This window comes from Polyodon spathula, chromosome 27, assembly GCF_017654505.1.
Source record: "Polyodon spathula isolate WHYD16114869_AA chromosome 27, ASM1765450v1, whole genome shotgun sequence".
Classification (NCBI taxonomy): domain Eukaryota; kingdom Metazoa; phylum Chordata; class Actinopteri; order Acipenseriformes; family Polyodontidae; genus Polyodon; species Polyodon spathula.
This window is the reverse complement of record NC_054560.1, coordinates 7,268,025-7,290,877: the sequence shown is the minus strand read 5'-3', so window position 1 is coordinate 7,290,877 and position 22,853 is coordinate 7,268,025. Positions and strand designations below refer to the sequence as shown.

At 39.2% G+C, this 22,853-nt stretch overlaps 1 protein-coding gene across 1 annotated transcript; it reads right to left on the bottom strand.

Annotated features, from left to right (window-relative positions):
• Positions 1 to 966: 966 nt before the first annotated feature.
• LOC121301478 (AP-1 complex subunit mu-1) lies at positions 967 to 21,408 on the bottom strand. Its single transcript, XM_041230923.1, has 12 exons — positions 21,210 to 21,408; positions 19,862 to 20,018; positions 19,420 to 19,487; positions 18,933 to 19,063; positions 18,641 to 18,788; positions 17,608 to 17,734; positions 17,313 to 17,455; positions 16,607 to 16,678; positions 15,829 to 15,987; positions 15,606 to 15,731; positions 7,108 to 7,183; positions 967 to 1,227 (listed from the first exon to the last, which is right to left on the bottom strand). The coding sequence occupies exons 1-12, from the start codon at positions 21,249 to 21,251 to the stop codon at positions 1,205 to 1,207; spliced, it is 1,272 nt and encodes a 423-aa protein (XP_041086857.1). The 5' UTR covers positions 21,252 to 21,408; the 3' UTR covers positions 967 to 1,204.
• Positions 21,409 to 22,853: the final 1,445 nt, after the last annotated feature.

Genomic DNA, 22,853 nt, shown 5'->3' with positions numbered 1-22,853 from the left:
ATAATGCAGGATTAAATCAAGGTCTCCTTATACCCCCCTTGAAAAGTTATTTTACTTGACAGAAACATTATTCATTAAACATGCATATATATCCCAACTAATGTCATGTTTAAAATCTGGACAATTACACATGTTCCAATTCATATTTATTCAGTATAAAATGCAAACATGAATGCAACAAAACATGTGGTTCCAGGAATCATTGTGCGTCAGTGTTTTTGTTTTTCTTTACCATTTCACAATCAACTTCACTCAAAATTTTTATTTTATGCACCAACATATATCTGTGCATTCACACTGCAACTGCAGATCACTTGAGCATCTGGCTATATTTTTAGCAGCTTGCTAAAAGGTCAATGCCTACAGAGCATTTAGCTGCAGCGCTACATTTAGGACGTGAAGACTAACATTAAATACCAAAACCTTTTATTCAGGTCTATGCCTATTAGGTAGCAAGTGGGCTGGCAGGAACTACATAAGAAGGAGAAAAACACAGATTTACAAAAGCAACCCTGACAGCGCGACCAAGGCTGAACAAAACCAAACCTTCAGGCACACTGGTCTGACAGGGTAACATGACAGAGGCAAGTCTGCTCCTTTTTATTGACCTAATAATAGATTAACATTGTCGAACCGTAAACAGAGTGAATACTTTCAGATTCGTTTTTTTCTTCCCAAAAGAAAAAAAAAAAAAAAAAACTGAAAAAACACAACTGCAGCTACATACTTTAAACAACTGTACAGCTTTTAAAATGTTCGTTAATTATCTGTATTTGACTTCAATTAAAGAACGTTAAGCTGTGTACTCAACTTTTAGGTTGAATACTAATTCATTGTATCTATCTTTATCTGATTTATGCAGCTTCTTTGTTAGTAATATATAGAATACAATATATATATAATATAATATAATAGTATTATATATATATATATATATATATATATATATATATATATATATATATATATATAATGTAACATTGTCAAAAACACTGTTGAACTGATGCTGATGCGGTTGCTAACGGTTACTTCATTACTTCAGTCTGAATCACAGGGAGATCGCACTCCATCAGTGGTTTACAAATAAGTGAAATGTTAGTGATGATAACAGAAAGGTCCAGGACACAAACACAATGCAGTCGATCTTAAAACCAGAGAAGACTGTGGAGGCTTCAGTATCACAGGCCACAGAGGGACGCTTTCTCTAGCTGGTTCTGAGCTGGTAATCTGCAAAGAAAAAAAAAAAAATTAAAATCTATATTTTATATAGATTTAAAATACATACAAGCACAGCATTGAGAAATAATGAGTTGCCTGGTAGTGGATTGAATTTATTGCTTAATTGTTGCTCAATTTCTCAATTTGTGGAAGAAACCAACAAATAAAAATGGAAAGCAAAGCCTCTGTTTATGCCAGCACTTCATACAGCTGATTCAGCATGTCAACCCCACCTATTACAACACAAGCAGGCTGCTGCGCTGAAGTTCACACTGGGTTTACACTAAACTGTCCACCCCTCTAGAATTCCACCACTATGCAATACTGCAAAAGGAACATTTAGCATTCTGCATACCACTAGCGCAATGTGGCACACTCCGATCTGGCCGATCACATGCAGAACATTTAATTCCACGAATTACCAAACACAACCAGGCCGCTGAACTGCAGCTAACGAACCAACCCTTCAAATCAAAGATTTTCACAAATTGAACAAGCAGAAAAATAATAAAACTGTTTGTGCATGTGCCGGCAGAAATGAGGGATAAGTCTGGAGTAACCTTTGCTCCTGGGTGGGCTGGATTGGAACCTGGCATTGGTTAAAACTAGTTTGGTGGTCTTAAAACAAGCCCAAGCTTATTGTCTGCTGGTCCAGAAATTAATACACAGACCACTTCTGCAGAGCCAAGTATGATCACGCTGGCCAGAAATGTTCATGCTGAACAGAACACACTGTTTTCGTATAATGTCTTTCTAGGGAAATCACATTATTTTCAATGCATTTGCTTTCATAATATGCTTACGCTCTGTGAGAGTACAGTGTGGGCTTGTCATGTCGTACATTTTTGCTTTCTAAACTTGTCCTGAGGTGTAGCTTCCTCTCTCCCTGCAACGTTTAATGAACACAAACTAAAATCAAGGTTTGTTAAAATGCTAAATAAAAATATATTTGTGCTGATTTTCAAATAATGGAAATTCTACTAAATACTAGAAACATTTTTTGCTTGGCGGGTTGTTTCGTAATCCAAAATGATCTTTCCCTGCTAATCCAAGCAAACAAACACTACGGGTTAAAAATGAAACTAAAACAGCTTCTACGAGGTCAACATCACATGGAAACCTCCCGTGTCCCACAAATAAAAATGAAGCTGCCTTTCTTCTTTTTGCAATGAGGTGCACAAAACAGGGTTGTAAATGTAAAAGATCAACTGAAAGTTGAGAACATTAGAAATACCAGCGAGGGAAATTGGTAGCTAGCAGTCTCTAATTTGAGCTCTTCTGCTTGAACAAGAGGCCCCTATTGACTAGAGAAGCGGAGATAATGAGGTGAATTGGAGCTGCAGTTTGACAGCGACATCGGAGACGACACGCCATCAGATCTGCACTGTCCACAAGAAAGTCCCTGCGCAGTACACAGAAACCACACTGCCAAGATGTGGCATCGATACCCAGCACTTAGACCCCACACTTTCCACATGCACCCCGGGGCATGTAATTGCAATGGAGATAAAATATATCAGCAAATCTGACAATTCTTTTTAAGTGGCCAAATGAACCTACACATTAAACAATACAGCTACCTACACATTAACAAGCCAAAAAAAGCCAACTACACGTGTTTTATTTATGGATATTACATTATATATATATTATATATATATATATATATATATATATATATATATATATATATATATATATATATATATATATATATATATATTTACACACATACACACACACACACACACACACACACACACACACACACACACACGCACACACTACAGCCAGAAGCTCAATGCATAATTAGATGCCTGTTACATTGTTATTTTTAACACAGTTTTCATTAAACCCAGCTTTTTGTAACCAGAACCACTTTAAAAAAAAAAAAAAAAAAAAAAACTAAAAAAACATTGCTTACATTTTTTGGGTGTATTTATATTCTATTAAAAAAAATGCTGCTTCTGTAACTTGCAAATCTAGATGTGGTTTCCAAGGTTTCGAAAAATAATACAAACCATTACACTAACACTTTCACTCTCACAGAGGGCAAATGAAAGCCTGTCCCGTTTGAATTTGCATGTCCACACATTATTTAAAGATCACCTTTTAAATTCTCTTCAAAACCATAGTTTAACCATTTTTAAAAACAAGAAGATCTAAGAGAAAAATACCCCACGAGACCAGTAAAGTGGCTTCTGGAATTACCCATATATAACATTTACTTAGGATTGTTCTGAATATCAAATTCTGTATTGCAACAGGTTTACAAATAGTTTTAAAGCAGTTTCCCACATTTCAGGTGTTAATATGAGCTTGATTAGCTGCAGTGAAGAGATAACAAGCTCAGGTGTGTCTTATAAAACCAGGAATGGATCAAACTGCTATGCTATGAAACTTAACACAGGATTTTTACATGCAGTAACAGAAGGGGACATATCACTGTCTACGTACCAACGCAAAGCATGCATACTGTTGGAAAGGTAGACAAGCAGTGAAACAGTGACTCTGTATGGTTGTGAGCACTAGGACGACGATTAATTTGACCAGCGTTTAGCTGGAACTCGGCTTGTCTGCAGTAAAAGCACACTGGAGACACAAACACTTAGCAAAAGCCTTTAAATACAAGGAGGCACTTGTTTACCTTTTTTATTTTTTCTTCCTTGACATTATTATATATATATTTCTATATTTTTACACATGTAATCCACAGAATGCATGTGGAAACTAGTGCCATTTACAAATCCCTTTAAAAACAGTGTGGTTTTTCTGTTTGCTACATTATATTCACTGTAATTATTAGTATTACCAGGTTGGTGTTTTTCCCACGTGGGCACCTCACAGAAATCCTCTGAGCAGCTCTCTGGTAAACAACATTCAGCTCTGAAGAGGCAGCGTTTGAGTTTGGTCAATCTGCCTTCTCAAGAACAAAACGTACCCCCAAAAAACATTGCTTCACTTTACCCCCAGCAGACCAACAGGTGTCTTTGAGCTCCACAATATAGCTCTTTTAACAGTATCCAGTTAAAGATTTTTAAAGGGTTTTAAAAATGAACAAACCAACGACCCCACACCACGCAAGCGAGCATCTTCAACACAATACAAAAGAGCCAGGCTCTTCTGAATTCGTTTTCAGAGCTTTTAAACCTTAATCTCACTCGCCAACTGGGAACAGAATCCGCAAGGCAGTGCATCACACAACACAGCCCGTTACACAAGGACAACCTGTAGTCTTAGGAGATTGGATGTGCTATATATAAAAAAAAAATGCAGCAAGATTGAGGTTTAAAACGTGCAGCATTTCATGGGTGGAAAACTGGATGCCTTAGTGTAGTAGAACTGGTGATCAATCATATGAACTAGCAATGACTAGCAGTGTATTGACAGCCCTCTGAACTAAACACTCCCCTGCTTACACATTCCAGATTTGTTTAACATTTTTACTTCCAATACAAGTGAATGACAGAAGTCACCTTCCTTAAGGAGAAACAGAAGTTCAATCCATCCACTGACTGGCTAATTCTTTGTTTCACTGTGCTACCAAACCTTCACACCATGGGAGAACTCCTTTACAAAAGGGTTAATAGATCACTTTAAAAATGTACCAATTTCTGCTTAATGATTCTAATTACACTATGTAACACAATTTTTGTTCCTGGGTAGTAAGTGTTATTTCCTAATTGCTTATGCCTCAAAAGTATAGAAAATGGCTATTATTCCCCACAAACTTTGCTTTTGTGACCAGGACAGTGATATTTCAAAATATCACTATTTCCAATGGGAAAATGGGAAAATGTGTGTCTTTTCGTTCCCATAAAGTCAGAAAAAAACAACATATGAATGAATATGAATTTCGAGATTTACAATTATACTGTATTTACAGTATAATTGTAAATCTCGAAAAACTACTCACTTCTAAATCTTTTGTAGTCATCTTTGTATTACTTTAGTATAAATACATGTTAATTTGGATTCATATGTTGTTTTTTTCTGACTTTATGTGAACAAAAAGACACACATTTGCCCAATTTCCCATTGGAAATAGTGGTATTTTGAAATATCACTGTCCTGGTCACAAAAGCAAAGTTTGTGGGGAATAATAGCCATTTTCTATACTTTTGAGGCATAAGCAATTAGGAAATAACACTTACTACCCAGGAACAAAAAAAAAAAAATTTTTTGTTACACAGTGTTATTAAAGTAAATGTGAGCATGTCCTGATTCTCCCAAAAGTCGCTACCGCCTTGTTTATCTGCATTCCTGAGCCCCACCTTTAAAACGCCTTATTTTTTTGCCACTGGAATACCGAAGTGTTTTGAATGATGTGCATACTTGCGGTTTCCCTTCAGGCTAACATTAGTCACCTCAACCCATCTACAGGTTCAGAGGCGCTTGCATGGAATAAACACAGGCTTCTTCCACGTGAGGATTTCTCTGCTACACGAAGGGGTCTTGTAGGGGTGAGAGGCGTCATGGCCACAGCAGGCTTAGTTAACTCATTCAACACCAAGCAACTTTACAGAAAGACAATCCCAGGATTTCACTGAAGAAAACTCCAAATATAAAATAACAAAAACAGACAAGCAGGTTTACAAGAAACACTTTAGATGGGTTTAGTGGTGTGGTGACTTTCATATACCACAACAGTGGTCTGCAGTTCTGAGTGGAAGTTATCTTTAAATTATAACAGACCTATACGGTGTTGAAAGTTAATTATAATTTAAGTTAATCAAGTTACTTAATTTATCAGTGGATAGCCCAGTGTATGTTTTTCCTTGCTTAATGTTTTAATTCTCACAGATCTGATATTGCTCAGATATATTGGTTGCACAACAAATCCACTCAAAACTCTAATCATATTTTACAATATGCTGACTTGCATAACATTGCTTGAAATTCCAGAAAATTACTAAAATGAAAACAACATTCCAGAATAAGTGAGATATTTGTATTCAATCTTTAGTAAATAAAATTCATGTATACAATTTAAATAAATTATCCACTACCTACAGTATGGACAGATCTCATTTATAACTGTATAAAATGCTACAACATGCAACTCAAATTATTTTTTGTAGGATTTAAAATGTATTTCTGCTTTCAAATGGATAATTTTGGCCAGGGACAGTAAAATATCCCACCCTGCTGTCTTTATTTCAAAATCAGGAAGACCACTCGTGTGATTAATGTTTTGCTTTAGCAGAGATTAAAAATAAATTAAAAACTGCCTCAGTGAAGATTGCACAATGATCCAATAGCCATACCGGGTGAGACCACAGAATCAAACTCAGCCAACGATAATTTTGCTTCCTGAAGCTTCCTTCCCTCTAACGAAGCTCAAGGTGCATTCTAATTGCCAACTAAGACCACCACCCAGGTCAGGGATCACAAACGAATATACCCAGATTTCAATCAACGTCCGTGCGAAGATGCAGGGATGAAAAAAAGACTGCAAAGAACTTAAAGAAATATTGAAAGCAATAAGGAGGCCCATTGAGGCTTTGCTAACGCACCATTTCCCACATCCAATGGAATCCAACTTCACAGCACAGTGCTGCAAGGCGTTTTAGATGCTGTTAACTCCGTTTTGAACTTATAAAAAGAGTCTGAGCCATTTTAAGTAATTTATATATTTTTTTTAGGCTCAAAACTGACACACCTGAACTTGTGACCTTAAAAAGTTTGTCTAAAGCTTTGACACAGCGATGAGCTTGAAACACCTGGCGCGGCTCAAACTACTAATCAAAAGAATCGGCTTCTGAGGGGGATTGGTAGTAAAGTCACCAGACAACACAAGACACAGAGAGGCAGTGTTGTACCCAAGACCACTGAATGCATTTCCGTTTGGGACACTTAAAAAAAAAAAAAAATCCAGTATGTCTTTACCTCCATTCTGGGTGATGTATCGTACCCACGGCAAGGCCTGGTACCCACTCTTCTCAATGATCTTCAGATAACGAACCTGGCAAAGCAAGGAGACAATGGCTTACTTCATCTGCTTCCAGCTAGCTTTGGTACCCTGGCAGATTCAAGCAGTTCACAGATGACATTATATTTGTGGACGTGTGTTAATTACTTGCGATTTCTACCAATAACCGTGCAAATGTTAGTAAATTAAAAATAATTCCTATTAATAATTTGTAGTCCACTTTTAGTGAGTACTTATTTATATGTTTAACCCTGGTAGTCAAGAATAATATTTTAAAACAGAAATCTGAATACCATAAAACTCAAACATAAGCTCCATCACAGACATTCGTTATTTTACTTATTTCACTGCAAATGTTTTACACTCTGTCAACACATCTTTGAGCTCACATTACATTTCTCATTTTAGATCGACTGCAAGACACTTTGCAGTAGAATAACCAGGTAGGTATCTAAAAAAGACCAAACGTGAAAGATGCATTATCTGCAGGCTGCTACTCAGAACCACAGCTGGTGTTCAGAAAAGCCTGCAGCATGAGAACTTTTCACATACTTACAATAAAAACACGGCACTATAAGGAAGTGGTTTAGAAACGTGAGATATTAATACAAATTGGGGAAATGGTACCCACTGCTGGGGAACATTTCACAGTTTTCTAGGTTGCGAAACTATAAAACATTGGCATTGATACCTTACAGCACATTGTGTAACCCAATCAGCCAGTTTTTCTTCTGTTATTTTAGCCAGCAAGCCATCACCGCAAGTCTAAATAGCAAACAAACACTTTGCATCAATTGTATTATAATAGCTGATGCAATACACTGTATTAAACCTGTCATCGTCGTACCTTTAAAGATCTGCTTGGGGCATATACCTTTAATACACGTTATTTATTAAGCCCCTGCCCCTTTAGATCATTCTGGACTGGCTGGCACTGTTCTGCTGGGATAGCAAGAGATTAATAAAGCATGGCAATGATACTGCTCCCTGGCAAGGACGGTGGACGAGGGCAAAACTGCTGACTGTAACATGCGTATTGCATGAAACTGGAAAATATACCAGACTGTGGGTAATTTGCAAGCAGTAATACAAGCGTTACTTGCCGTCCTGTGTGTGAAGGCAGAGTGTTTATACTGGGGATCGCTGTACAGTCAGGCTTACTGTTGCACCTCTACCCAAACCTCCTGTGAGACGGAGCCGTGACCTGCGATTGGCACAGCCTTTAGCCTCATCTCATCTCACAGACGGGGGACAGAATGCTTAACGGCAGAGTGTAGACACTCGGAAGTGACAAAGGCATGGAGCATCGTAAAGTGTGCGCCTGTTAGAGGTGCAATCAGACAGCAAGCACTGCCCTGATCAAACATGAGACAAGGAATAACTGAGAATGCATCACTGCACTGACAGAACTCTTTATAATTCAAAAGCAAGAAGCAAAAAAATATGTAAGTGTGTGCAGCTTTGCATCACCCTACAGAACAAACACATTTTGCTTCATAAAGTCCAATGAAACCTGCCAAATAATGTTAAGGTAACATATTGAAAGACATACGTTCGAAATCTAACATTAAATACTGTACTATTATTATTGCTTCTTTTGTGATATCCTTTTGTAGTTTCTTTGATTACATTACATTATTATATATATATATATATATATATATATATATATATATACACACACACACACACACACACACACACACACAATCTTTTTTTTTTTTTATTTAATGTCTCAATCTTAAAATTGTAGGTGATGCAAAAAATTTGGTCATAGCTGGAGACTTATGGTAAATGTATGATACAATACTGGAAACTGGTTGGCGCATACAACCATTGCAATCTTTCAATGAACTCTCCCATTGCCATATTTCAAAATTCCTCCTAAAATGAAGCGTGGCAGTCTGGTTGCGAGGGTGCAATGTGGTGCAATGGGTGAATAATGCACTGTGCAGCTGCAACCTTCAAATTAGGTTTTTTTTGTTTTGTTTTATTTTGTTTGCAAAAAGCAAGTTGGTAAAGATTTGTTGTCTTGCACGATCAGTTACAAGTGGATGAAAAGTAGAAGTTACAGATTCTTCATGCAAATAAGGAATGCAAGAGCGTGTAACCCACAAAGCACCTCCTGACCTCAAGGGCACACACAGTATCCTTGTTGCACAACATTTCTTGCTCTTTTATTTTTGCGTTTCCCAGAATTACACATATTTGTTTTATTTTTACTTGTGTGCGAGAGTGGCAGAAAGAGGCACTGTTTAATATAACAGATGCACAAATTCAAAAGATAAAAAAGGAAAGTCTTCAACGTCTCTCTAAATGAAGCAGTACCTTGAGAATTTGCTTTTTGCAGCTGGCATGCTGGTACAAAATGTAGTTTGAAAGGGACTGTCCTACAAGACCTCCAGAAAAGGGTACTGAAACTAGGCAGGACAACCTACTAACTCTTTCAGAATTGACATCTTGACAGAAAGACCCTAAAAAACTAATAAACCATTCCAGTGTTTGACACAAAATAAATATCTAATGATAAATAATAATAATAAGATAGATATAGATATAGATATATATATATATGAGAGAGAGAGAGAGAGAGAGAGAGACACACACACGTGTAATGTTGGCTATTTGCTGACTCCTTGGCACATCAGCACACCCAACGTTGCCGACGCTGGCTCCAGGGATCAACCAAAGTGCGGCCTCCCTGGCGCCCCAGCATGGCAGCCCTGTGGAACTGGCTGGGCGTGGGACTTCACAGGGTCAAACCTGTATACAGATCTGCACTGTTAAATTATTTGTTACTAAACTTTTACATGCAAAATACAATCCGAGACATCTAGGAGAGCGTGATGAAGCATGTTAAAAATCAAGGCAGTGCGAAAAATGACGGCAGGAACACGTTTCGGAGGACGCACATTTCAGCCTCTGTTCCCCGAGTCGCCGGGGGGTTGCAGTGGTGAACCAGGATAAAAAAAATAATAATAATTGGGCATTCCAAATTGGGGTAAAAACCATTGGCGATGACTAAATTAAACATGTCCTGCATATCAAGGGTGGGGCCTCATTAAGATCACCACACACCATGTTGGCTTGTCCATACAGTAGAAACATGTCCAGATTCTGTGTGTGTTATATAGTGTTATATATATATATATATATATATATATATATATATATATATATATATATATATATATATATATATATATATAGAGAGAGAGAGAGAGAGAGAGAGAGAGAGAGAGAGAGAGAGAGAGAGAGAGAGAGAGAGAGAGAGAGAGAGAGAGAGAGAGAGCACAGTAGTTTATGGAGACACCTTAAACACTCCCTGCAAACAAACATGCTTTAAAATAACAACTTGAGCTCCTTAAACAGTCTAGACATCCCTGCTAAAAGAAGCAGCCTTGCTTGAGAAGCTAATTGCAGCTGAAAGGACAGACAGCCAATCAGTTGTCCAGGAGGTCTGGAGTCCCTCCTCAAATAGCTCTCCCTTTAACTGGCACTGCTGACCCACTCATTACTGAGCAGAAAATCCAGATTTTCTATGTGGGTAGTGATTAACCAGCTTCAAGGTTGGCATGGTTCTTTAAAGATCCAAGTTCAGAACGCATGCAGACCAGCTTTAAAAAAAGGCAGATTTAAATTTGGATGCCCGCATGCTAAGTGAACCAGCCCTAGTAATGTGTCGTCATTTAAAATCATTTTTTTGTTGTTGTTGTTGTGGTTGTGGTTGCAATTGATCTGATGTTTCAAATGCTTTTCTCTCAAACACATTTCAGCCCCTCATACTGTACTTTGAATACACTGCCTGACTGCTTGCAGGTTTTAACATTCCCTACGTGAACCACTTCTGAATAGATAATAGACTATGGATTGCATTAAGGAAATTGAACTAGGACTGGTGCTTTAGCCAATGTTTTGCGTTAAATGCTCACACACGGGCACAGGTACGTGAAGGAGTCAGTACACCACCAGGACAGTCGTGGATGGGTCCGATAGCGGACACGCCCTTGTGCAGCCCACTGCCAATTAAAAACACATCAGTGTTGCATTACAATCTGAATGGGACAGAACGAATTCAATACAGAACAAAGCTTGTCCCCCAATAGCAAGATGCGTAATGCATGTCCTTGTATGTGTTCATAGCAGATCCGTATAGAAAAACACAAGAAAACCACTTACACCACATATACAAAAATGACACAGACGCAGTCGGTGGAAAACCCTGGTGTTTCAGTTTCCACAGGGCTGTGCAAATCTGTAAAGTCAAACGGACCAGGAACAGTGAAAGTGACAAGAGAAGGGGGAGCCAGCTAGTGTCTAATGACAAGGGAATGTTAAAGAAGCACTGGCAAGCGAATGGAGAGTTACAATTATCAGAAGAAAAGGGGCTAGGGCAGCTGGCTCATTTCGACCTCATGGTGACTGTCTGGAGAGGAGGGGGGAGCGGCGAGCACATGTATAACTTCAGCGGCTTTTGCAACATACGCCAAGCGATTTCCATTTATTAAAAAAATAATAGCAATCTGTTTATTTAAAAAAGATGCAGGCATCCGCTTTTATTAGACTTCATAACAGTTTATTTAGACTCACTGGAAGTGAGCGTCCTTATATAGGATCATGTATTGCAATTAAATCACGTTACATTATAACACATATAACAAATGAAACCGGCAAAAAGAAGTACAGCTGGTAGTGGATAGGGAGGTTATACTCTGCATGTGTAGGTATTTTTTTTTAAAAGAAACAGGGAGGGAGTAAAATATATATGTATATATTGAATATAAATGCGGCTGTAAAAAATAGCCACCTAAAAATTACCTTTAAATTAAAAACCTAGATTTGGAAGCTGCTAGTTTTTTCACTCAAACTGTATCTTCAGCATTTATTTTTTATTTTTTGTAAGTGGCAACACAGTATCTCGGAGAACGTCAAGACAGAATTAAAAATACTGTATCAATCGGACAATCGCACAAAAACATATTTAACTCTTAATGTACAAATTTCTCTCGCTGTGGTTTGCATCTCTTTCATTAAAACGCAGCATCGTTGTTCGATCCTATAAAAAAAATAAAAACCTGTACTTAAGTCGTGTGATGTTCCAGCACAGTTGGCTGGGGATGCAAGACTCTGTCCTAAATACAGTAATGACGCTCTACCGATAGTCTCTATTTAAACACTGCTTTTATCCTTTCATTAGAGCCAGGACGCTCCTGGTCTGCAGAATAAGCATACTGAGGTGAGCTACACCATCACTCTGCCACAACCAGCTGGCACAAGCTACTGGCAGCAAGAAATAAGGTTCTATGAAAAGCATGAGCCTCAGGGTACAGCAGGAACAAATTAAGAGGGTGCATTTGTACTGTAGGCAAAGCTTTAGGAAACTAAGTCAGGCTCAGCCCTATACTGAACGACCCACAGGCAGTGGCAATGTACTGCAACGCCTTCAAGAGACGACATTCTGCCGTCTGTTAATCACAAGCGCTCAGTTTGAACCATTCAAGGTCTATGCATGATCTGAAGACTGTGCAAGTGGCATGTGGTTTCTGACAAGGCTTAAAGCTGCCACAAGCATTTATTAATAACCAACACATGGCAACAAAGATCCCTCCCCCCCAAAACACATGCTTTTTTATTGTTTTAAAAACGAAGCCTGTCATCTCCATAAATTCTGCTTTCACGACCCGCCATATGAGTTAGCATTATATTCAGTAAAATGTATTTATTTTATCTAAAGACGGACCTCAGCACCCTTTTGGTTCATTTTAAACTACCGATACACCCAACGTTTCCTGTTGAAAAAGAAATCAAACAGTCGCCAGAATCAAGCAATCAAGGACCACTTTGTTTTTTCCAGCACAAAAGCAATCTCTGTTTACTGCACTGCACTGATGGGTAAAATGAACAACATTATTACATTTGATAGTACTTCCTGCACTAACACACTTTTAGCACAGACATAGGAAGCACGATTCTCCGGATCATGTCAACTAAGCCGTGAAATACCAATAATGGGTTAAGAAGGAATATTGCAAAGACGAGAGGATTTGAATCAGTCCCTGGAGGGCAGATGGAACCACTGGATTTGGTGCAGTGCCCATCTGACCTCAAAATAGTCTACTGGCATCGAGCCACACGGAAGATGACCGCAGTGCAACAACGCAAATGGCCCATGGATCGCGGGGGCGGTTTTCCTAACCCCCAAATGTCACCATCATCCTCGGAAAAATGCTGATGTGTTTCCACACAGCCTTTTCCTAAAAGCGACCCTCAAATTATAATAATTGCTTTTCTCTTTTTTTAAAAGGATTGGTTCTCGAGGCCCTGAGGGGTTATGGAAGCAGGTCTTAACACATCTGTTTAAAAGGGTACAAATCCAAGCTTCTTAAAAAAAGCATTTTCTTATACAATCAGCAGAGCAATCTCTTGCTGCTTATCGTTAGGTATTGATGGAAATACCCATCCCCTCCCTTTCATGCTCCCTCAAAGTTTCCAATAAAGAACATAACTGAAGCTCTGGTATGGTCTGCAGTATTACCAGCACTAGTGCCACACAGCCCCACAGAAGTAAAGCAACAGCAATTCTGATAAACACAAACTAGCTTTAGGAGCCTGGAATTAAAGAAAATGCAGTCTTATGCAAAATACAGTCTTTATATAGGACCTGATTACATGTATAAAAGAGAAAATGGCCTGATGTGGCTTTCTACCCCTTTTCATAAAAGGTTTAAGCCCCTAACTGCAGTGTAATTGTCCTGAGCAACTTCCCTTTGTACCAACGTGACTCAGGCAGCAGGCTGTGTTTTACAACCCAAATATGCACCATAGCGTGCATTTAGTGGTACAGCGTATGCAACTTTGATATATAGCACATCTAATTAAGACTCTGATTATGCGGAGACGAGTTTTTCATCTACAACATAAATACGATGCTGCGGTGATGCTGCTCAGCAGTCGGTCAGAACAGAGCGGGTTCTCTGTAATAAGAAAAGGCCTGCATGTTTTAAAGCACTGGTAATACTAACTACAGCTCCAATATGTACAGTGCAGGCTATAAAGAAAGCCACAGCACCACTTTCTAGCCCTATGCAGATTCTAGAAAGCTGAGGAGAGGGGCTAGGCTGTTGAAAGCACTGGTAGCTGAAACTCTGATATAAAAGCAACCCCAATTAAAATGATTTGCACATTTAACAAGGAGTGCTGGACTCCTAGCTAGGCAAACAAATTCCGGGTTCCAGCGCAGTGCTGCTGCTCAACACAGAGATCCAATACCAGAACAAGATTGTATTGCATTTCAAAACTGCAAGAATGCAGCACTAATACACATCTGTGGCCGAATCCCGGAGGTGGGCGCTATAATTAATCACGTTTCTCTCTACTGTAATTACAGCTAATTTTACTCCAGGGCATTGCGTAACTTAATTAATTTAAAAAAATACTTGACAGTTAAGGGGAAGCACCGAGGGTTTTGTTGAAATAAAATGTAAATGTAAATCTGCTATAAAGTACTTTACAGGTAAAGCCACACTAATCAGAAACAATTCACCACAGCCATGCAATGCAATGATACAGACTGCAAACAGAGATTCAGAAGACACAGCCTGCTGGCAAGCTAATCTGAAGTATGCCTAGCTATCGAAGGTTTACAAACCGCAGCGGCACTGCTAACGGTAGCCTGTTACCTTACTGATCTCTGAATTTCACCTCTTGCGCTGTAAGAGCGTGGAAAGCACAAGTGTTTTAGTCCTGGCATCTTTCAGCATCGGTTTCAAAAGCAGCTGGAAAACCACATCAGAGGACTATTGTATTCCCGTCTGAACCACACTTCGGAGGCTGGCAAATTCTGTACGCCTACCTGTCCACAGACAAGCGATGTGCCATTTTGAGGTTCACTAGCTCATTACCACTTCCCTCACTTCCTTAAGAGGGAAATAAAGATTTTGCTTTATTTAAACTGCCTTTTAGAGGTATTCTTGTATTCATTTATTTTTATTTTATTTTAATTTTTTAAACGCTGTGACCTGCAAAGCTAACTTTTTAAGTACATATTTAAGAGACAAAAACAGCCTTTAGCCAATGAGATACTCTATTTTGTCAGTGTGTTTGAACAGCACAAAAGGCAAGGCTCTAGCACCACCAACAGGCAAAATATATACAATTCAGAGCTCAATTTGGTCTTTCTACCTACATTACTCAAACTGCTCCAAGCAAATGACATTATGTACACCAGTGTTTACTGCATTGGTAAATTCCGCTTCCTATTCTGGTTGATGAAAAGTATCATTGTAATTCATCAACTTATAAAGAAAATCCATGTGTTTGTTGCTATTTGACAACTGTGAAGAGCTGCAGCTTTCATTGAAATTCTGTTGCTTTCGTCAATGGCAAAACATTGCCATCTTGTGGTCATACGTGTGCATTACCTCAACAAGAGTTGCGCAGCAGTATTAATACTAACTTGGATTCCTGACGTTGTGAAATAGGGAATTTCAAATTTCACACTTATGGGCGGCTTTCCTTCTTTATCCTCAGCCTCCACGCTCGGCAAGCCAAAGTGGGCTCTCATCAGGTACTCCTTTCCTCCCTTTAAAGTCCAAATAAATACAGGATTAGCACGGTGGAACAGGGCACTATATGCGAAAATGAACAGGGTTACTGCATAGGACAATGCAATTCCTTACCGGGAATGATTTAACAGACCAGACTATCTCGCTGTTCTCTGGAATCCACTTCACGTTGCCCACTGTGGTTTTAAACTTGGGCGAGTCAGCGTCGGTTGGGACGGGAATGTGGATTTCAACATTGTTGGCTGTGGATCTGCGTTTAAATTGACTTTTAGCCTGTTTTAAAAGAAGAAAGGCAGAAGCCTGACACACTTGTCTAAAGGGTTAATGAATCTTCTGTGTGGTCATAAGGCTTAGCAGTCTGGTGCGTTTCCACCAGATCAGCTTTGTTCTTTAGATCCATTTCTGAAGGTTTTTATTAGGCGTGACAGAACAGGCATGGCACTGGGCCAGCGCAACTTCCTGCAGTGAGCTTCGTTCCTCCCAAACAGACGAGTGCCTGACAGGGCAGCAGAATCGCTCCACTGCATGATCAGAGGCAGAAAAAATGCAATTTCAATATACAGGAAACTCATGAGAGAGGCACAGTGTAGAGTGGGGTGGGGGGGTGCATTTAAAAGCACAGAATCTAGTGTTTTTTTACGGTTCCCAGTGTGCTTCCTCCCTTCTGTTCTAAAATTACTTTTACTGAGCTTCTACCAATGCCCTCTTGCTATTCTCTCTGTGCTAAACTTGAAGTATCTTGTGTTAACTTTGTCTAGACCAAAAACACAGTATGTAAACATGCCCCTTAAATCCTCGAATGACTTTGCTATAGACGAGAATGCACCATTCCCAGTGTTAACGGCTGCCTGCACAGCTTTGTTAGAGGTGGAGATGGTTTCTGATTGGTCACCTTGATCATGTACTCGATGCGGCTGTGCGAGTGCTTCTCAATCACCGATTCAATCCAGATCAACGGCTTCACCTGCCAAAGACACGATGTAGCAATAAATATCCTGAATGCCACTTGGAGGCGTTCCAACTAATGCTTTCAAATCTATTGAACTGTATTAACATTACTGCATGCCCCTCTGCTCTTTGTGTCTGACACTTCTCTTATTTCTGCATCTGCAATTATTTAAAACACAGCGTCTTACATCAGGGATGGAAATGTGACTCCCATTGCATAGCGGTTTGATCCATTCCTGGTTTTACTAAAGCTTAATAAGACTCACATAAGCTTACCTGAACACTGTGGCTAATTGTATTAAAACCTGGAGTGGGTGAAACTGCTATGCAATAAGAGTCTTATTTCCATCTCAGTAGATGAACTGCTATATCCTGGTACTTTTGCTGTAGATCCTGCTGTCTGAAATGTTTGAAATGTCTGCATATTCCAAAACCAGATATAAAAAGCAAGCAAAGACCCAAAACACCTTCAACTGAAGAAACAAAGGGACCGGTCACAAACAAAGAACAGTTTCCATTGCAAACATGTCAGCCCAGAGCATAGTAACAGGGTTACATTAAATCCACTCTAAATGATCAAGAAGCATTTGTATATCACATTGCAATGACTTTACACTACAGTGTGCCGAGACAGTCTGGGATCTTCTTACATGAGTGTTGAGACGGTAAGACATGAGCTCAAACTCGCCATCTGGTGGAATGAATGAGATGGTGCGGTCGTTCTCAAAGCGAGACAGACGCACACACTGGTGGAACTTCACATCTTCCAGCTCCACAGACTTGCTCTTTCCTCCTGATCGCGGGGCAGAAACAGAAGTTAGAAGAGTTATCAGAGACATTGCTAAATGGCAAAGGGATTAGTGTGAAGTGCTCTGACCACACTGAAATCAGCCTATCCTAAAACTACAAAGCGTAAGCATGCAGTTTATTGAAAGGGGAACCCACGGCCAGTATTGTCGAACAGGACTTTGTCGTTGAGTCCGAGCCTGAGCTCAGGCATTCCTGAGAGGAACACTCGCATTTTGATAGAGCCCACGATCTCACTGCGCAGAACATTCCCATTGGCACTGACCTGGAGCAAACACAAAAAAAGTACCAAGTGTCAGCACAACTGGACCACTATACTGTATCTATTATATAATATATACATGAACCTAATTTAGATATTTTATTTAACATCATGTAATCAAATAAACTACAAAATGACATTGCAAAAGTTTTACAGTATTTCATGTTGGATTTCAAAATGTCCCTTTTTTAATGCGCCAGTTTTTTGTTAAGTATATGGAAAACTACAAAGCAGGATGTAAATTCTATAGGCTGATGCTAAACTTTTGGCCATAGCGCACCCATCAAAATCTTAAAATATCTCAGCACTAACCCTTTTTATTATGCTGCTTAACCACAGTTAGTTCTGCTTTGCAACGCTTTCACTGCGCTGTCTTCCACTTTGCTATGCTTTTACTATGGGAAACTTTGATAAGGGAAGTAACTTTACAAAAAACTACCCTAGGATAGTGTACGCTGTATTATTATTAATTTATTTGACAGGTGCCTTTATCCAAGGTGACTTCCAGGTGTTACAGGGCAGTTAAGGGTATACTAGTAAAACTAGTATAGGCACACCTGCATTTCACAGCACTGTGGATTCCATCTAGATTGCATCAACTGTCTATCCTTGTTTACACTAAAAAGAAGTGGATGACACAATTTGGGTTTAACAAGCAGGATCATGTGGACAAGTCCAGTTTACCAAATACAGCCAATGTATTTATTTGGGTTCAATTCAAGATAGCTCAAGTTTAAACATGTTTCAGGATTGACTTTAGATCCAGCCAAGCAATACTCACAGCAAGCAATGCTCTCACAGTACTTGGCACGTACTTAGTTAGCGTAGCGGTTAATCTTATTGTACATCCTCCCACCTGAAGTACAAAGGCGGCCCATGACTAGCTGGGTTTCTGAAAGCACTGCATACCAGGAGATTAACAGATTCGATCACGTCCAGGAACACCTCGTTTTTCCTGTATTTGATGCCCTCCGATCTCCAGGAGACGGCGTTGGTGACAGTGGCTGGAGGACGGGGGGCCCCTGTGTCCAGTTTGTGTCCCTCCTGGGTGATGTACCTGAAACAAAAACACACAACGTTCAACAAAATCAAATGAAAAAATAAATAAATAAATAACACAACACATTGCCCTGAACCCTATTGCATCAAACTAAATCTTTAGCATTAACACAACCTACACTGGTAAATACAAGTTACTTACTCCTGAAGGATTTTACTATCGGTCGTCTGAGGGTATCCAAAATCCATCAACTCGTCCATCAGCTCGTAGACGATAACAAAATTATCCCGAATGCTCTCTTCCTCCAGCTCCTTGAAATACTCGGAGAACACCTGCAACAGAACGATGGCTCCGGGTCAGAAATGGGACACAGAAAAATACATCACTCCTGCAATAAGAAGCTTCTGTTGAGTTATCTGCTTCACATTCAAACCTTAACAAGCTTCAGTTCTGTCCACTACCTCACGCGGTCCTTGGAGGCGAACGCTAGTCACAAGAATCTGAGATAACAGGTTTCTACCTGCAGTATACAGAAGCAAGCTACTGGAGCGTAACGAAATGCACTTCAAATGAATGCGTTCTCCTTAATCAAACACAGACCGTGCTTCATGTCTGAAGGCAGTGGAGTCTGTAATACAAATGAAAGGGAATGCTTACCTGGAAATAGAAATACTGAACAGTAACTCACCGTGACAATCTTGTAGAGAAAGGAAAACACCAAGGACACACACGCGTTCTTCTTGGAGGTAGCAACAACTGGCAAGCAGCTTGTTAAGAGAATCAAAAGGAAATCAGACAGGATATTTGATTTCAATGCAGGTAGCAGCAAACCATTAGGAGTGGTCAAGTCATTTAGGACTGACAACACCCAATGAACAAAATAATTCAAATAGTGTGGCTGTATATACTGCCCCCCCCCCTCGCCCTGCCCCGCATTCAGAGCGAAAGCTCGACCTACCATTACAAAGTAAGCAAAACCTTAAATACAACATCCTGAACTGGACGCTCAAGGCAAGTGAACTAAATCATATTTTCTGCAGTTTGTGGTTCTTGCACATTGTGAATGTTTTTATAGCTAATTTTAAGAGGATCCGACACCTATGTTCAGTAAAGCAGGCTGAAAAGGATACGGTACAGATTGTTGTGTTTGATCCACATGAACCGGACCCCTCCATGTGCCAGAATAGGAGAAAGCGTTCCCTCTTCCTCCTTGTCCATTAGAATGGGCATGAAGTGCTCGATCTCTGACATGTCCACATCACCACGGTAATTGCGACAGATCAGGACCTAAAAAAAGAAAGCGTTGCACTGGAAGCTCAATCTGAATTAAGGGTTTTCGAAACATGAAGGTTGTAAAATGCTAGCGGTATAGATGAGGTCTGTACACTTTCTTTAAACACGCGAGAGCTCAGTATCTCAGTATCACAGAATGGAATTCCGAGGGGAATGCGATCAGAAGGCTTGGGACACTTTCCAGTTAAAGTTAACAGAACGATGAACGATCACAGGATCGAAACACTGTTTAATTCCCGAGATGTGGGCAACATTTGTACCAAAATAAAGTTCCCGTTAAAATGGGCTTTAAGCCAATACAGTCATGACAATAAGACCAATATACAAGGATCTCTGCACCAGCTGTAATTTGAAGGAAATAAGACTAGGCGCGGCTGTTCCCCCCGTCTGTAATCGTGTGGGATTACTCGCTCGTCCTGTTTAGCGGTGTTTAACCTAGAGGCGCAGAAAGCTATCATCTATTCCACGTGTTTTTCGACAGTAAGAAATGACCCAGTTACAGGCACAGCAACAGTTCGTTCATTCTTTCAAGAACCAATGTAGCTTTCTTAAGACTCGCTGCTTGACCACTTGTTGTTTTTTCAGTAAAGGACAGAACAAACAGGCGTTTTATTGTGTCATTTTCGACTCAAGGCTTCTTTCACGGACTAAACTAATAGCACTACTTTTATTAGGGTATCTCAATATACTACAAAAACGACTAACGTGTGCGTTTTAATGAGCTTTTGTTTACAGACAACCGCTGTGGCCCCGTTAACAGCGGTTTTACTTAATTTACTGTCAACTAAATTGATTCCTGTTGAGTTTTTTGTTTGTTTGTTTTTTGTAGGTTAAAATTGACATGTTTTAAATGCATCATACGTCAGTGTTACCCAATCATCCTAACCCGTTATTTACTGCTATCTGTCCAATCACTGCATTACATTTAAAAAGATGACGTGCCCCATTTTTTTTTTTTTTTTTTTTTTCACAATGGGCAGTGGCGTGGCAAGCTAATTCAAATAATACGTGCAACTATCATAAGATTATAAACTAACGAGCCTTTTGCAGAAGATAACGCCGATCTTAAAGGCTTTCTAGAGGCGTGGTGCAGCGTATGACAGGTGCAAGGCAGCTGATTGTGAAACAAAACATATTATCAATGTATATCAATATCGACCACCCCCATCTGGCTCACTCTCTTACCTTCCCTTTCAGATCCAGTACATACACCGCACTGGCCGACATTATGAACAACTACCCTCCGTCCTGGTCCCTGTGATTACTAATTAATTCAGATGCAAGATCAGGTATATATTTTTAACGAATAAAACACGTCCATGAATTCCAGTGTCTATCAGTAAGAGCCGCTGCCTGGCGCACTGTCGCATACCGGAAACAGAAGGGCTCCGCTTCCTCTTCTACCCTGCAGATAGGTTTTTTTTGTGTGTCTATGGTGATGGGGCTCTGCGCAAGCTGACCCATGCTGGACTCTCCACGGCGTGGCGCTGTTCTCCTGTCTTGTCGAGTTGCTTTTACTGTAACTGTAACAGACAAAATTCATAAACCTGTATCAAGATTTTGAAAACAAATAACGATCTGGTGTTCATAGCAAATTATATTGCGTTTCTATGCGTCAAAATGCATGCAATATTTTTTTTTTTTTTTTTTTTTAATATAATAATAATATTGAATTTAAATAACCTTTGTTTACAACTTCCGTAGCTCCTTAGCATACAAGCAATTGAGCGGTTGTAAAAACAATAAAATAAAGAAATATATCTTGTTAAAATACATTTGAGAGTGGCTCAGTAAGCAATTCAAAAAGATTTGGATCAGCCGTGCACCTCATTGCGAAAATAAGAAAGTTAGCATTTGTTCTGTGAGTGGAACACATTATGTCCGCTTTACCTTAAGTTGTTAATGCGTGCAGCTACGGTCAGATCTGGTACCAAGCACCTCTTGAAAGCTCAGGTTGGTGTACAGACTTAACTGAGCAGAGGAAAATCAGACCAAACCTGACCCTTAACAAGTATTGTGTAGATTTAGAGTGAACCAGCTCTTGCCCAGATTATGTGTTACCCTTGCGGGTGAGTATAATGTGTTGCATTGTTAACCTGTCAGTGTACTGTTATTTACTCCATCACTGAATCGTACCACGTTACACAACGCATATCTCTTATACACAATAGTGGCAATCATACTTCTGGTAGATATAACTTGACCAACCTGGTGTTCTTTAGATGGGCATCAACTACTAGTCAGCTGAGACTGGTTTATAGTAGAAAGTAATGGTAGTTAACTTCAGCCTTTAAATTAGTTTGATATAAAAAATAAATACATCAAGTTTGCTTTTAGTTATACTTTTTTTTTATCCATTCAATAGTCTGTTAAAAATGCAATTCTTCTAATTGGAATCTAAACAAAATGAGTTGTTTAAAAATAGCCAGAAAGGGTTTTCAAACATTTTAATAACAATAAAACAACTGGGACATTTATTCCAAATGTACAATATCATACTCTCCAAATGTCTGAAAAAGTATTACAATGATATATCGGTTTCAAAGTGTTTCCATCACTTGCTTCTAGTTTTCATCACTTTATTTTTGATGTATTCTTTACTGTAATCTTTTACAAAATGATTACATGGGGTTGAAAGAAAAAGCTTGCGAGGTAAAAAAAAAAAAAAAAAAAAAAGTTCATGTTTATTTGGTCCAGCTGACTTTAGGAATGTCGTAATGCTCGGTCAGGTTGTCCAGATGTCTATTAAAGTCCTACAAAAAAAACCAAAACAAGAAAATTACTGGCAACATTCAGTACTTCATGTATTAGTCATCCATCCATTATCAT

What these genes read in the sequence shown, in the direction of transcription:
- LOC121301478 (XM_041230923.1), bottom strand. Translation starts at nt 21,251, where the DNA reads ATGTCGGCCAGTGCGGTGTATGTACTGGATCTGAAAGGGAAG. An exon ending in GCATCGAGTACATGATCAAG is followed by an intron (nt 15,988 to 16,606) that starts GTGACCAATCAG and finishes CTTTTAAAACAG; the next exon opens with GCTAAAAGTCAATTTAAACG. An exon ending in TCACAACGTCAGGAATCCAA is followed by an intron (nt 7,184 to 15,605) that starts GTTAGTATTAAT and finishes TTGCTTTGCCAG; the next exon opens with GTTCGTTATCTGAAGATCAT.